General features: G+C 52.4%; 3 protein-coding genes across 3 annotated transcripts in view; 2 read left to right on the forward strand and 1 right to left on the reverse strand.

The window, feature by feature from the left end:
• LOC102857678 (alpha-1B-glycoprotein-like) overlaps nucleotides 1–4,810 on the reverse strand; it is a 17,538-nt gene extending 12,728 nt beyond the window's left edge. The window contains exons 1-2 of the mRNA XM_006903036.1: nucleotides 4,675–4,810; nucleotides 4,430–4,588 (exon numbers count right to left, since the gene is read on the reverse strand). Coding sequence (XP_006903098.1) covers nucleotides 4,430–4,588; nucleotides 4,675–4,810 — 295 coding nt within the window. The remainder of the gene's footprint in view (nucleotides 1–4,429; nucleotides 4,589–4,674) is intronic.
• Nucleotides 4,811–5,773: 963 nt separating this feature from the next.
• LOC102851552 (40S ribosomal protein S5-like) lies at nucleotides 5,774–9,911 on the forward strand. The gene is made up of 5 exons (XM_006903027.1): nucleotides 5,774–5,885; nucleotides 6,893–7,102; nucleotides 7,259–7,387; nucleotides 9,621–9,719; nucleotides 9,802–9,911. The coding sequence occupies exons 1-5, from the start codon at nucleotides 5,778–5,780 to the stop codon at nucleotides 9,868–9,870; spliced, it is 615 nt and encodes a 204-aa protein (XP_006903089.1). The 5' UTR covers nucleotides 5,774–5,777; the 3' UTR covers nucleotides 9,871–9,911.
• Nucleotides 9,912–11,339: 1,428 nt separating this feature from the next.
• Nucleotides 11,340–11,719, forward strand: part of LOC102858087 — a 946-nt gene continuing 566 nt past the window's right edge. Inside the window, exon 1 of the mRNA XM_006903037.1 lies at nucleotides 11,340–11,710. Within this exon, the coding sequence (XP_006903099.1) occupies nucleotides 11,340–11,710 (371 nt within the window). The remainder of the gene's footprint in view (nucleotides 11,711–11,719) is intronic.

An 11,719-nucleotide genomic window follows, 5' to 3' on the forward strand; every position in this document is an offset into this window, starting at 1 on the left:
AGGGAAGGTCCTAGGCCCACCATCCATTGTTTCAAGCTGGATTTGGACCATTCAATGTGCATGTGGGAGGGATCTAAAGACCTTTCACCTGCACCAGCCAGACTGACCCAGGCTCCTTGTCATAAACCCTGACCTTTGGAGAAGCTGCTCGAGTGGACTTCAATCAGGCCCTAGGACTGATGACCAAAGGGACTGAGACACAAACAGCGTCAACTTTGGGGGGGAGGAGACTAAGGGGTGGGTTAACAACACAACGTGGTCAAGGCTGACCCCTGCTGGGCTGATGTCCTGCTGTTCCCATTCAAGAACAGAGGACCTGGGAGCCTGGAGCTCACAGAAACAGATCCACTCAGAACTTGAGGCTTGTGGTGCAGCTGCACCCCCCTCCCTGGCATATCCCCACCACCACCACCACCACGAAGCGGACCTTAACCACAATCCTGGCTGCTGTATCTGGAAGAACAAAGGAGAAACTAAGAAGCCAGCAATTCCCAAGGGGAGAGGCCAAAAGGCAAACCCCAGTAACTGAGATGTCCTAACCAATATCATCAACTTTCCACAGAATGGTCAAAACTGAAAAGGGAGAGAAACACAGAAAGAAACAAATCTCGGCAGCGGCTGAAGGTGGATAAAGCAGGTGAGATCCCAGTGGCTATAAAGGGAAGAGCCTCAAAAGCATCTTGCTAAAAGGAAGGGACCAGGCACAGAGGCCAAATGTTATGCGATTTCATTCTATGAAATGCCCAGAAACGGTAAATCCATAGAGCAGAGCGATGATTGGGTGTCATAAGCTATAGAGAGTGGGAAATGGGACGTGCCCTTTAATAACTGTGGGGTTCCATTCTTTAGAAAACCTTTCTGTAGAGATCTGGGTGAACGTTAACAGATTAAATTGGTATTCCCTTTAACAATTCACATGCATCTTGTTAAGAGTTGTCCTCACTTTCACTGACCCTCTGCCTTTCCCAGTTTGGTGTCTTTTTCCAAGGATTGGCATCTTCTAACAACACACCCAAACATGTGAGATGAAGGTTCATCATCTTTGCTTCCTCTAAGACAGATTTGTGCATTCTTTTGGCAGTCCATGGAATATTCAGTTCTCCACCACCACAAACAATTCAAAGGCATCAATTATTCTGTCTTCCTTATTCATTATTCAATTCATCCAACTTTTCTGATGCGTTAGAATGATACAGAGGCAGTTTTAAGCAGAGGGACAAAATCTGACTTACGAGTTTTACCGCCTCTCTCTGGCTGCTATAGAAAGGCATTGTCCCATTTGGGCTAGACCTCACATGAATCTCTCAACTATCACAGGGATGAAAATGCCTTAAGTCTCTTGGCTGTGCCCATCTGCCCAACTCCCAGACTCACCAGAGCTTTAATACTGAACCCAGATCAGACTTCCTGTGCTCTCCATAGCCAAGCATCCACCCAGAACCCCACAATGGCCTTATACCCTGCCCCACTGCCCCCCAACCTGGATCAGGATGGACAGGTCACCTCCTCAGTTCTGCTGCCCCTACCCCACCAGCCTCAGCCTCAGGAGTCTCTTCTGATCTAAGACTCTACACTAAAGTGGATGCAAATGAGTGCCAGGAGAAAATATACCCAACATTCAACTCAGTGTAGAAGCGAGGCCTGGGGGTTCCAAGGCTGTGGGTTTTCGTTATATTGTTGCTACTATACCTTTTCTGAAGAGCAGCTGAACCTCACGGCACCACTATGTAGTCACAGGGGTCACTGCCATTAGGAAGCTCACCAGATCCAAGTTCATGTCCCAGCCTGAATTCCTGGCCCAAGTCCAGGAGGTGCTGAAGACTGTTACTGAATTGTTTCCTCCCAAGTTGTGTCAACTTGGCTAAGGCCATGATTCTTTCGTTAGCTGAGGTAACTATTCTGTGTTCTTATTTCTCACCTAGGAGCCCTAGTGGTGTAGTGGTAAGTCGTCAAACTAGTAATCAAAAAGGTGGGCAGTTAAAATAGAGGGTCAGTGATTTGGAGCGGATTTCAAAGCCGTGGGTTGTTTTCTTTTTAATGGAGATGTTCAAGAGACAGACAGCAGTTATGTTAATGAGGTAGGATACTATCTATAAGATTGGGTTCTGTCTTGAGTCAATCTCATTACTTTTTTTTTTTAATCACTGCCTTTTGAAATACAGGAGAGTAAATAGAGCTCAATTGGCCTAGTGGATAGAAAGTTATGCCACCAAGCCATAGGTGGGTGATTTTAATCTGCAGCCCTCAGGCCTGGTTTTCATTGTTTTTGGTCAAACATTCTTCTAAGTGGTATAGCCCTGGTCTGTCCATTTGCCGTACAGAGGTAACTTGTGATTGCTGTGAAGCTGAACACTGTGACGCTGATGTGTCAAATGCCATCATGGTTACCCATGGTGTTTGGTGGAGGTCCCTGATTAAAACAAGCTTGGAAGCAGGAGTGGCATCCACTTCTGAAATAGCTTACTTCTGAAAACTCTATGAACTTGGAGAAACAACATAAGTTATACAAGTGTTCAGGTCTTTCGTTCCTAGGGTTGTTATGAGTCATCTATGACTGGACGGCCCTTAACAACAAGTGAACAGACATCAGAAGGACCTACTACAACCGAGAAAGAGGAGTGGGAACAGAAGGTGTCCTTTGGACCTCATGTGCTTAGAACTAGGAGACACAAAGAAGACAAAGTCTTCACCTGAGCTGCCACTCTGGATTCTCATTTCCAGGCTCCTAAACTGTGTCAGCCTCTTTGAGGATCTTCCTCTCTTTCGATGACCCTCCATCTTTCCAAGCATGATGTCCTTTTCCAAGCAATAGCCTCTCCTAGCAACACCAAAGTATGAGAGATGGAACATTGTCATCTTTGCCTCCAAGGACCACCGTGGCTGTACTTTTCCAAGACATATCTGTTGTTTTTTTTTTTTGCAGTCCGTGGAATATTTGACATTCTTTTCTAACACAACTCAAAAGCATCAGTTCTTCTTTTTCTAGCACACAGCTCAAAGGCATCAATTCTTCTTCTGTCATCCTTATTCACTGTCTAGCTCTCAGATATGTAGCAGGAGATGGAAAAGACCATGGCCTGAATAAGGTGCGCCTGCTATTGTGTCTGCAGCAACGGGGTCAAGTATGTCAGAGATTGTGAGGATGGCGCAGGATAGAACAGAATTCAGATCTATTGTTCATAGGGTCACTATGAAGTATACTTGACTCAACAGCACCTAACAACACACTGCTGTTAGAGCCAGTCACTTGTGTTATTTCTATTACGTTGCTGTTAGGCGTCGTGGAGTTGAACAGGACGAGCCCTGCACCATTCTTATGCTGACATGCTCAAGCCCACAGTTCTAATCACCATGTCAGTTCACCTCGTTGAGGGTCGTCTTCTGTCTCTGACCCTCCACCTTTCTCAGCCTAATGTTCTTTTCCAAGAATGGGTCTGTCCTGACAATGCGCCCCCCCGAAGTGTGTGACACAAGGTGTCATTCCCCTTCTCTCTAAGGAGCACCTTCTCTAAGTCATGTTTGTTTGTTCTTTCAGCAGCCCTGTTGTTGTTTTCGTTAAGTGCCATTGAGTTGTAGACGACCCATGAACAAAAGACCTGAAGACTTGTATAACTTCCTTTGTTTCTCCAGGTTCATCGAGTCTCCAGAGGTGAGCTATTTTGGAAGTAGATGCCATTGCTACATCCAAGCTTGTTTTAATACAGAGCTCCACTGAACATTGTCCGCCATGGGTGCCAATCATAATCTTGTTTGCTTTAGCAGCCATAGCATAGTTGTTATTCTAGCAACACAATCCTAAAGCCCTGCCATCCTTACTCAAGGTCCACCTTTCAGACACATCTGAAGCAATGACTAGGGTGACCAAGTGTGTGTGTGTGGGAGGTAGCATGGACACTGGCGTGATCCACCATGCCCAAGACCCCAGCATCTCCAAACGTCCCAGATGCAAGAAGGTGGGAGATGTTCCTCAAACCATGCACTAGGCACAGCCTTTTGGGGCCAAGGGATAACCTTACTAGGCAAGTATCCAGGCCCCTAAGAGGGATTAAACCTAGGCACAAAGCAGAAAGCCATCTCTAAATGAGGCTGCCTTCTTCTTCTGCACCCCAAGCTCCCATGTGGTCTCTGGGGTCTGCCCCTCAGAGGCGAGAGCTCAAGTTTTGAGAGTAGGAAACAGACATCTTTCCTTTCTCTGCTTTACTCCCCATGCCTCCTTGTTCCAGCCTTAGGCCTCAAACATACAAAGTTCCTGTTACTTGAAGAGGCTGGTTAAGGGCTGTGGGGACCCTAGGCCCCTTGCCCACCCTCCCGCGGTAGTCGGGGTGTGAAATCGGGGAGACCCTTGAGCCGCGTGACCAAGCATGAAGTCAGGCTGCGGCCAGCTCCTCATGCTAGGTCCTCACTCCGGAGGGACGAAAGCAAGGGATACCCTCGAAGGGGCGCCAAGCTGCCCTGTCCGCAGCCACTAGATGCGGCAGCACCCAAGGCCACTGTGAGATGATGCTGTCCCGCCGGTCCGAAGGAGATCTCGGGCTCTCCTCCAGGACTGGACACTGAAGGGGCGCCAGATGCAGGGGACTGCAGGCGCCTGGGGGTGCGGTGGTCCAGCATGAGCTGCGGCCAACGTCAAAGCGGATCGAGAACCCTCCGTGGGGGTCGCAGCTTTGGGGGCACGCGCTCTGCGAGACCGGGGAGGTAGGGAGGGGACCACTGTGTCACTGCGCATTCGGGGGCCATCGTGCCGGTACGACCCCGCTATACGGCCCCGCGGCGCCTTTGCCCGGGAGGTGACGGTAGCTGAGCAGGCCATGACGCTCCTCGTCCTGTCCGAAATTCAACGTGGTGGGTGGAAAAATCATTGGCGGAACAGAGACCTCACGCTAACCATCTGCCCTCGGGAGAAATGGCAAAATTGGCTTCAAGGAAGCTTTTGCGCGTGCGCTGTCGTCGGCAGCTTCCCAGATAAGCGACTTCCGCCAGACCCTTGAGGCGCCTTGCCCACCGAAACGCGCATGCCCAGCTCCGGGCGCCTTTACATCCTTGCTTCTGATTGGCTTCTGACGACCTCGAGTCTCAGCAATGGCCGGTCGTGGCTGTTGACCCGGAAGTGATCTCCGCGGTTAAAGACGTCGGCCCGCGGCGGGCGGTCTTTTCCTGTCGGTGCTAGTCGGCGCGTGGTCCACGCCGAGCGCTTGTGACTCGTCGGTTTTCCGTTCAGGTGAGGCCGCCGCACGGCCAGGGGCCCGTGAGCTCACCCGGCGCCTTCCAGGGGCCTCCTGGCGCCGTCGGGAGGGCGCTGGGGCCTGGGTCGTCCTCCCGGGAGGGGTGCCTGGCCGGCCCCGGGGGTGCTGCCGCCGTGGGGCCCGTAGCTCGGGAATGCGGCCGCGCGATGGCCCGGGGACGCGTGCTCTGGACGCACAGCTCTGGTTCCGTGCACGTGTCCCCGCCGCGCGCAGCCCTTCGGCCATCGGGCTCCGTGTGCGGGGTCACGGCGGCAGCGGGGTCGCAGCCTGCGGGGCTTGGAGGTGGCACCGCGGCGATCGGGTCCACGGCGCCTAACGCCTCTTGACCCCAGGAGTCCTTGGCGGGAGCCGCGCGTGCCCATCACCAAGGATCTTTTTTTTTTTTAAACTTTAGTAGTTTCGAAAGTGAGAATAAAAGTTGGCTGGAGACCTGCGGCTCGGTGCCCGTGGCTCTTGCGTTCCGCAGGAGGTGCCCCTGACGCCCCCAGTGGCACTGCTCTGATCTCCATCTCCCTTCCCCTGCCCAGGTCCAGGATGACGGATTGGGACCCAGCCACGCCCGCGGTGGCCGAGACCCCGGACATCAAGCTCTTCGGGAAGTGGAGCACGGACGACGTGCAGATCAATGACATTTCCCTGCAGGTGAGTGGGCACTGGAGAGGTGCGCACGGTGGCCGGACGGTCAGCGGCGCTAAGCGGGTGGTGGAAGGCGGAGGAGTGGATGGTGCCGCCCACACTCTGACATTTCCGAGCAGAGGCGCGTTATGTTTGGAAGAATCTCTGTAGTTGTCCTTTAAGTCAAGACAGACTGCAATCCGAGGACTCAAATTGCCTGCCTCCCCTGTCCCTCCACTCACGTCCTCTGTCCTCCTCCTCTCGCCTCCCCTGGCCCTTCATCCTTATGTGTTCATTCACCATGAGATTGCTCCTCTCTAGCTGGTGGAACTGTTCAATTCCACAGAACACTTGCTTTGTTGATAAAGTTCCTATTATAGTCTTGTGTCCAGTCCTAAAACCATTTGTTAAAAAAAATAAAGACATCCTCTTGAAAACCTTGTAGGCATACGTCTCTGTTTTGGTTGGGCTTTTTAAAATTTGGGTTTTGAGTGGACATTTGCAGGATACACACATTATGTTTGTAACCTTGATTACAGTTTATCCTTTTTAAAATTTGTGTTTTGAGTGGACCTTTGCAGGATACACACATTAAACCTTGATTACAGCTTATCCTTTTTTTGTGTGTGCTGCACAAGCAATAGCATCCTCTGCAGGTTCCCTTCTACTTCCGTGTTAGTGCAGGGGTTCCCCTCTCCCGCCATTTTTGTATTTGTAGAAACAGGATACTTGGGTGCAGTAATCAATAAAAGAGTAATTAGTGTCTGCTCTAATCCTGCTGGTGGTTCTTGACCCTTGGCATTCAGCATTGTCTAGAGAAGGCTGTTATTTGATGTGTAGCTGGAGGTGTCACTAATGACTTGTGGGCAGGCACCAAGCACCTTCAGTGCTGCAGAGGAAGGACGCTCAGCGGTGTGTTCACATTCCTTTGTGAAGGCGAGTGAGACTGCAGGTGTATCCGCATCCCCTGCACCACCGCTAGTTCTCAGCCAGGGCCTGTCCTTCCGACCATCGCCCCTTTTGTCTGTCCACAGGACTACATTGCAGTGAAGGAGAAGTATGCCAAGTACCTGCCCCACAGTGCAGGGCGCTACGCCGCCAAGCGCTTCCGCAAGGCCCAGTGCCCCATCGTGGAGCGTCTCACCAACTCCATGATGATGCACGGCCGCAACAACGGCAAGAAGCTCATGACTGTGCGCATTGTCAAGCACGCCTTCGAGATCATCCACCTGCTCACTGGTGAGGTACGCCTGTAGTCCAGCTCAGAGCCAGCGGCTGCCTGCCTCGGGGTACCTGACGCGGCTGCCTGCCTCGGGATACCTGACGCTGTCCCCTGTGGGGCTGGCCCTCTGTGCCCAAGTGGTGCCTCCTGGTACTCTAGTCCTTCTTCTCTCTTCCAGAACCCTCTGCAGGTTCTGGTGAATGCCATCATCAATAGTGGCCCCCGAGAGGACTCAACACGTATTGGGAGAGCCGGAACAGTGAGGCGGCAAGCTGTGGACGTGTCTCCATTGCGCCGGGTCAACCAGGTGGGCTTGGGGCCACAGAACAAGGGTAGAGCAGGAAAGGCTGCCAGGTGTGGGAGGAGGAGGCCTGTCTGCATGGGGCGGCTACCCCAGTCTGCATGTTTCACCTCCAGAAACCCTTCCCAGGTCTCCTCCAGCAGGAGATCCCAGCTCTGAACCACAAACACTACTGGGCTGCAGGCTTGTGTAGGTGTATGTCTTAGACGTCTTGTAATTGCTAAGTCATTTGGTAGTTCAGAGGGCACTGGTGGCACAATGGAATAAGCACTAGAAGAACAAGACTAGAAGTTTGTGGTCCAAATCCTCCATCTGCTCCCCAACAAAACAGGAGATATAAATAATTAGAAACTGGAGGCAGGTCGTGTCCTCTAGGACTGTTGTAAGTTTGAATCAGTTGACTGAAAGTGATTTCGAGGTTGGGAGTGTGTATGTGTGCCCTAGTGGTGTAGTGGTTGAACACTGGATGCTTAGGAAAACATGAGTGGTTTGAAACTACTGGCCTCCATAGGGGGAAGGACCTGCCAGTTCCCATGCAGATTTCAGCACAGTAAACCCCTTTAGGCTCTTCTGTCTCCTGTACATTGAATCAACCCAAAGGGGAAAAGTCTGTCTTTGAATGTGTATGTTTGTGCTTTTCCTGAATCATGTGAGTGTCCCTTTTAGGTGTCCTGCCACCTGTGTGTTTGGGTGAATTTCTCCAAAGATCATCCTTTATCACTTGTTTTTCTCTCGAGGGAGTTGACAGCTGTAGAATAATGTTCTGTATAGTCTAATGTCAGACCCATCTCAGCCCCCTCCAGGGTTCAACCATCATCGTTTTCATCATCAGTCTCCCAAAGCTGTAGTTTGTTTGTTTGTTTGGCTTGTGTGCCTTCATATCAGATCTGGCGGGCACAGGAGGAGATTGCTGTTCTCCAAAGGAGCATCTGGGATTGCAGCTGCTTTCCACCAGGCCAACCAGATCTCCCTTAGCTGTGATATATTTAATACACCAATATTAATATAGTATTTAATACACAACACCAATGAACAGGTAAAAATTCAAACTTACTGCCATCAAGTCACTGTGAACTCACAGCTGCCCTGTCTGTATTATTGAGGGAAGAGGACTGCCTTGTCCTCCCAAGGAACCTTAACATGCATCAAAAAATTTTAAAATACTTAGGACCAAAATTAGTGAGACTGGCTCAGGACAGGGAAGTGTTCAGAGCTGCTGTACATAGGGTCGCTATACATCACAGACAACTCTCAATGGTACAGAACAACAGTAACATACTATGACAGATTTGGAAGCGGGAGTGGCATCCACTTCCTAAACAACATGCCTCCAGAAACTACGAGCTTGGATAAATGTCAGTAGTTGTAGAGGGGCTCCAGGCCTTTTGTTCATAGGGTCACAATGTCGTGCTCAACTTGAAGAAAACTCACTACCAAAATGGGCAAAGAATGGCCAAACTTTAGTGCTGTAGAAAGGCGCACAAGAAAAATTACCTCTAAAGGTAAAGATACTACTTGACCATACTGAGTTATAACTAAAGGAATATGCAAGACAGTCTGTAACTATTTGAACTGGCAGCTAAACCAATTGGAACAATCGTACAAGCCGTATGTGCCTGGGAGTAAGTGGAAGCAGGAAGGGTTAGGATTGAGCAGTGGGTATCTTCATGGGGAGTTTGGGTGGACAGTGTCTGAGAACTGATTGAAGCCCTAGAGGCTGCAGGAGTAGGGAACCATTTGCTCTTACGATGTAATTTTGAAATTTAACAAGGATAAAGGGAGCTCTGGTGGCCTAGTGGTAAGAAGCTGCACAGCAATCCTGAAGGCTCAGGGTTCAAATCCATCAGATGTTACTCTGGAAAAGGAGGAGCAATCCTCCTCTGCTAGTTGGATAGAATTTGATGGCACACACGACCGGAAAAAGAAACAAACAAGGATGACTTTGCACTTCCAATTAGGAAAAGCTTTATCTGCATTGTGTTCACATAATAAATTGATGAGTCTTTTGACTAGTTGTTCCTATTTGCAGTGGGTCGAGTTCTGGGTCCTGTGATCGATTCCTGTGCCCTGGAGGCCACTTCTCAGGGCTGGTGGTGTTTGCTTTGTGCACATTTCTAGGGCTGGGATTGAGCAGGATATGGGTCAGGTGTTGCTGTGGGATTCCTCTGTCTAATGAGGCTGAGGCCTTCCTGTTGGGACCACCCACGCCTCGAGCTGGTCTTCACTCTTGTCTTCTTAGGCCATCTGGCTACTGTGCACAGGTGCTCGTGAGGCCGCCTTCCGGAACATCAAGACCATTGCGGAGTGCCTGGCCGATGAGCTCATTAATGCAGCCAAGGTGGGTGGATGGGGGAGACTGCAGGTCTGAGGGTGGGCCTTGTGGGCACAGGCATCCCAGCTGACCGTCTCCCTCCTCTCAGGGCTCCTCCAACTCCTATGCCATCAAGAAGAAGGACGAATTGGAGCGCGTGGCCAAGTCCAACCGTTGATCTCCTGGCTGTGACCCAATAAACCTGCCTGCCCTTTGGGGTGGCTTTGCCTTTGGGCTGTGTCTGCTTTTTGGGGGGATTGTAGGGGTAGGTGAAATGCAGTGGTGTCACCACAAACATAGCATCCTTCCTAAGTGTCCGTAAAGACCTGCATCCTCAGGAACTGGTGTGGGCCAGTTGTAGGCTGTGCTGTAGGTTTGGAACTCTCAGAGCATGGGTGTGGCATCCACCCAGGGTTCCATTCTGTGGGCTCACGGTCTTGGCGTGTCCACCAGGTTGACCAAGAAAGCATGAGGGGTTCAGGAAGCACTGGCTGACTCAGAACCAAGGCTTCCCCAGCACCCTTGAGCTGTAGAGGGCCAAGCCTGCCTGTCCTGGTTGTACAGTGGACATAGCAGGTCAGAGGTCAGTGGTAGCAAATGAGAGTTGTGAGTCCTGCGAGGGTGAGTCCAGGAAACAGCTAGGTGTTGGGTGTCCCATAGGCAGTGTCTACATCTTCAAGGGGGTGAGGCACACCTGGGGACCCAGAACCACATCCTAGTCCCTGCAGTCTTGGCCACACCCAATGTCCAGGAACCTGCACTGGTGGTGGAATCCTGAGTGCACACTGGCTTCCCTGAGACCAGGGCGGGTCTTAAACCATGTTGGAACTGTAACTGCTGAGCATGCGCTCCTGACTTTCTGGGGCCTCAAGGCCTCACCAGAAAGCTGCTAGCTGACCCACCCGGGCATCCTGCACCTGGGCAACCCAGTCACCAGTCATCACCCGCCCCCTGCATCCGGGCCTGCCTCCTCCCAGCATGACCAGCCTGGGGGCGGGGCAGGTAGTTGGACAGGTCCGTCCAGGTCCCTGGAAGGGGGTGGGCCCACAGCAGGGTCCCACCCTCCAGGAAGGGCGCCTCCTCTCGGCCCGCAGTAGACACTGGATTGGGGTCAGATCTGGCTGGGATACTGCTACTGGCCAGAGGGGAGAGGTGCCAACAGGTAGGAAAACAGCCGGCCCTCACGGGTGTTTGCGCCCTTAACAACTGGCAGGGTGTCCTGGTCTCCTTCCTCAGGGCTTTCCTCTTGGGGTCTGTGTTAGGAAGTGTCTAACCTGTTGTCCAGGCTGTCCCCACTGTCCCTCCACTAACCTGGCCCTGTCCACTCTTTTCAATAACATTACCCTACCCTAGCCTTGCCCTGGCCACTTGCATCCCCAGGTCTCCTTTGCCGCCCTTGGGGTGAGTCTGGTCCAATCTCCACACACTCCCTTTGTCCTCCCGAGGCCGCTTTGGGGCATCCAGACCCCGTGTACCTGCTCCCACTCCCCTGCCTCCCCGATACTGTCCTGGGTCCCAGTGACCCCTCTGCAGACTCAGCCCTGCTGTCATCTCCACCTCATCGCTCCCTGCTTCAAAGATGCAGACGCCCTGACGTTCCCCCTTGGTGGGTCCAGATACCCTGACCCTCCCCCTCTGCAGGTCCGAATGCCCTGCTCAAGACCGTCCTGGCTCTGCTGCCGCCAGGTCTCCAGCCAGGGCTCAGGCCCCGGTTCCCCGGGCTCCCCGGCCGCGCCCAGCTCGCGGAGCTGGGACAGGAACGAGGGCGACGACGAGGACGATGGCAGCGCGGCCTCCGGCCCCATCCTGTCCCCCGCGTCCCCCATGGAGTGTCTCATCTGCGTGTCTCCGTTCGACGGCATCTTCAAGCTGCCCAAGCGTCTAGACTGCGGACACGTCTTCTGCCTCGAGTGCCTCGCACGCCTGTCGCTGGCCACGGCGGGTGGTGGCGACGCGGTGGCCTGCCCGGTGTGCCGCGCGCCCACGCGCCTGGCCCCGTGCCGCGGCCTCCCCTCGCTGCCCACCCA

This window comes from Elephantulus edwardii, unplaced genomic scaffold (assembly GCF_000299155.1).
Source record: "Elephantulus edwardii isolate Elephantulus edwardi_28Jun2011 unplaced genomic scaffold, EleEdw1.0 scaffold00496, whole genome shotgun sequence".
Lineage (NCBI taxonomy): Eukaryota > Metazoa > Chordata > Mammalia > Macroscelidea > Macroscelididae > Elephantulus > Elephantulus edwardii.

What these genes read in the sequence shown, in the direction of transcription:
- LOC102851552 (XM_006903027.1), top strand. Translation starts at nt 5,778, where the DNA reads ATGACGGATTGGGACCCAGCCACGCCCGCGGTGGCCGAGACCCCGGAC. An exon ending in TCAATGACATTTCCCTGCAG is followed by an intron (nt 5,886 to 6,892) that starts GTGAGTGGGCAC and finishes GTCTGTCCACAG; the next exon opens with GACTACATTGCAGTGAAGGA. An exon ending in AGCTCATTAATGCAGCCAAG is followed by an intron (nt 9,720 to 9,801) that starts GTGGGTGGATGG and finishes CCCTCCTCTCAG; the next exon opens with GGCTCCTCCAACTCCTATGC.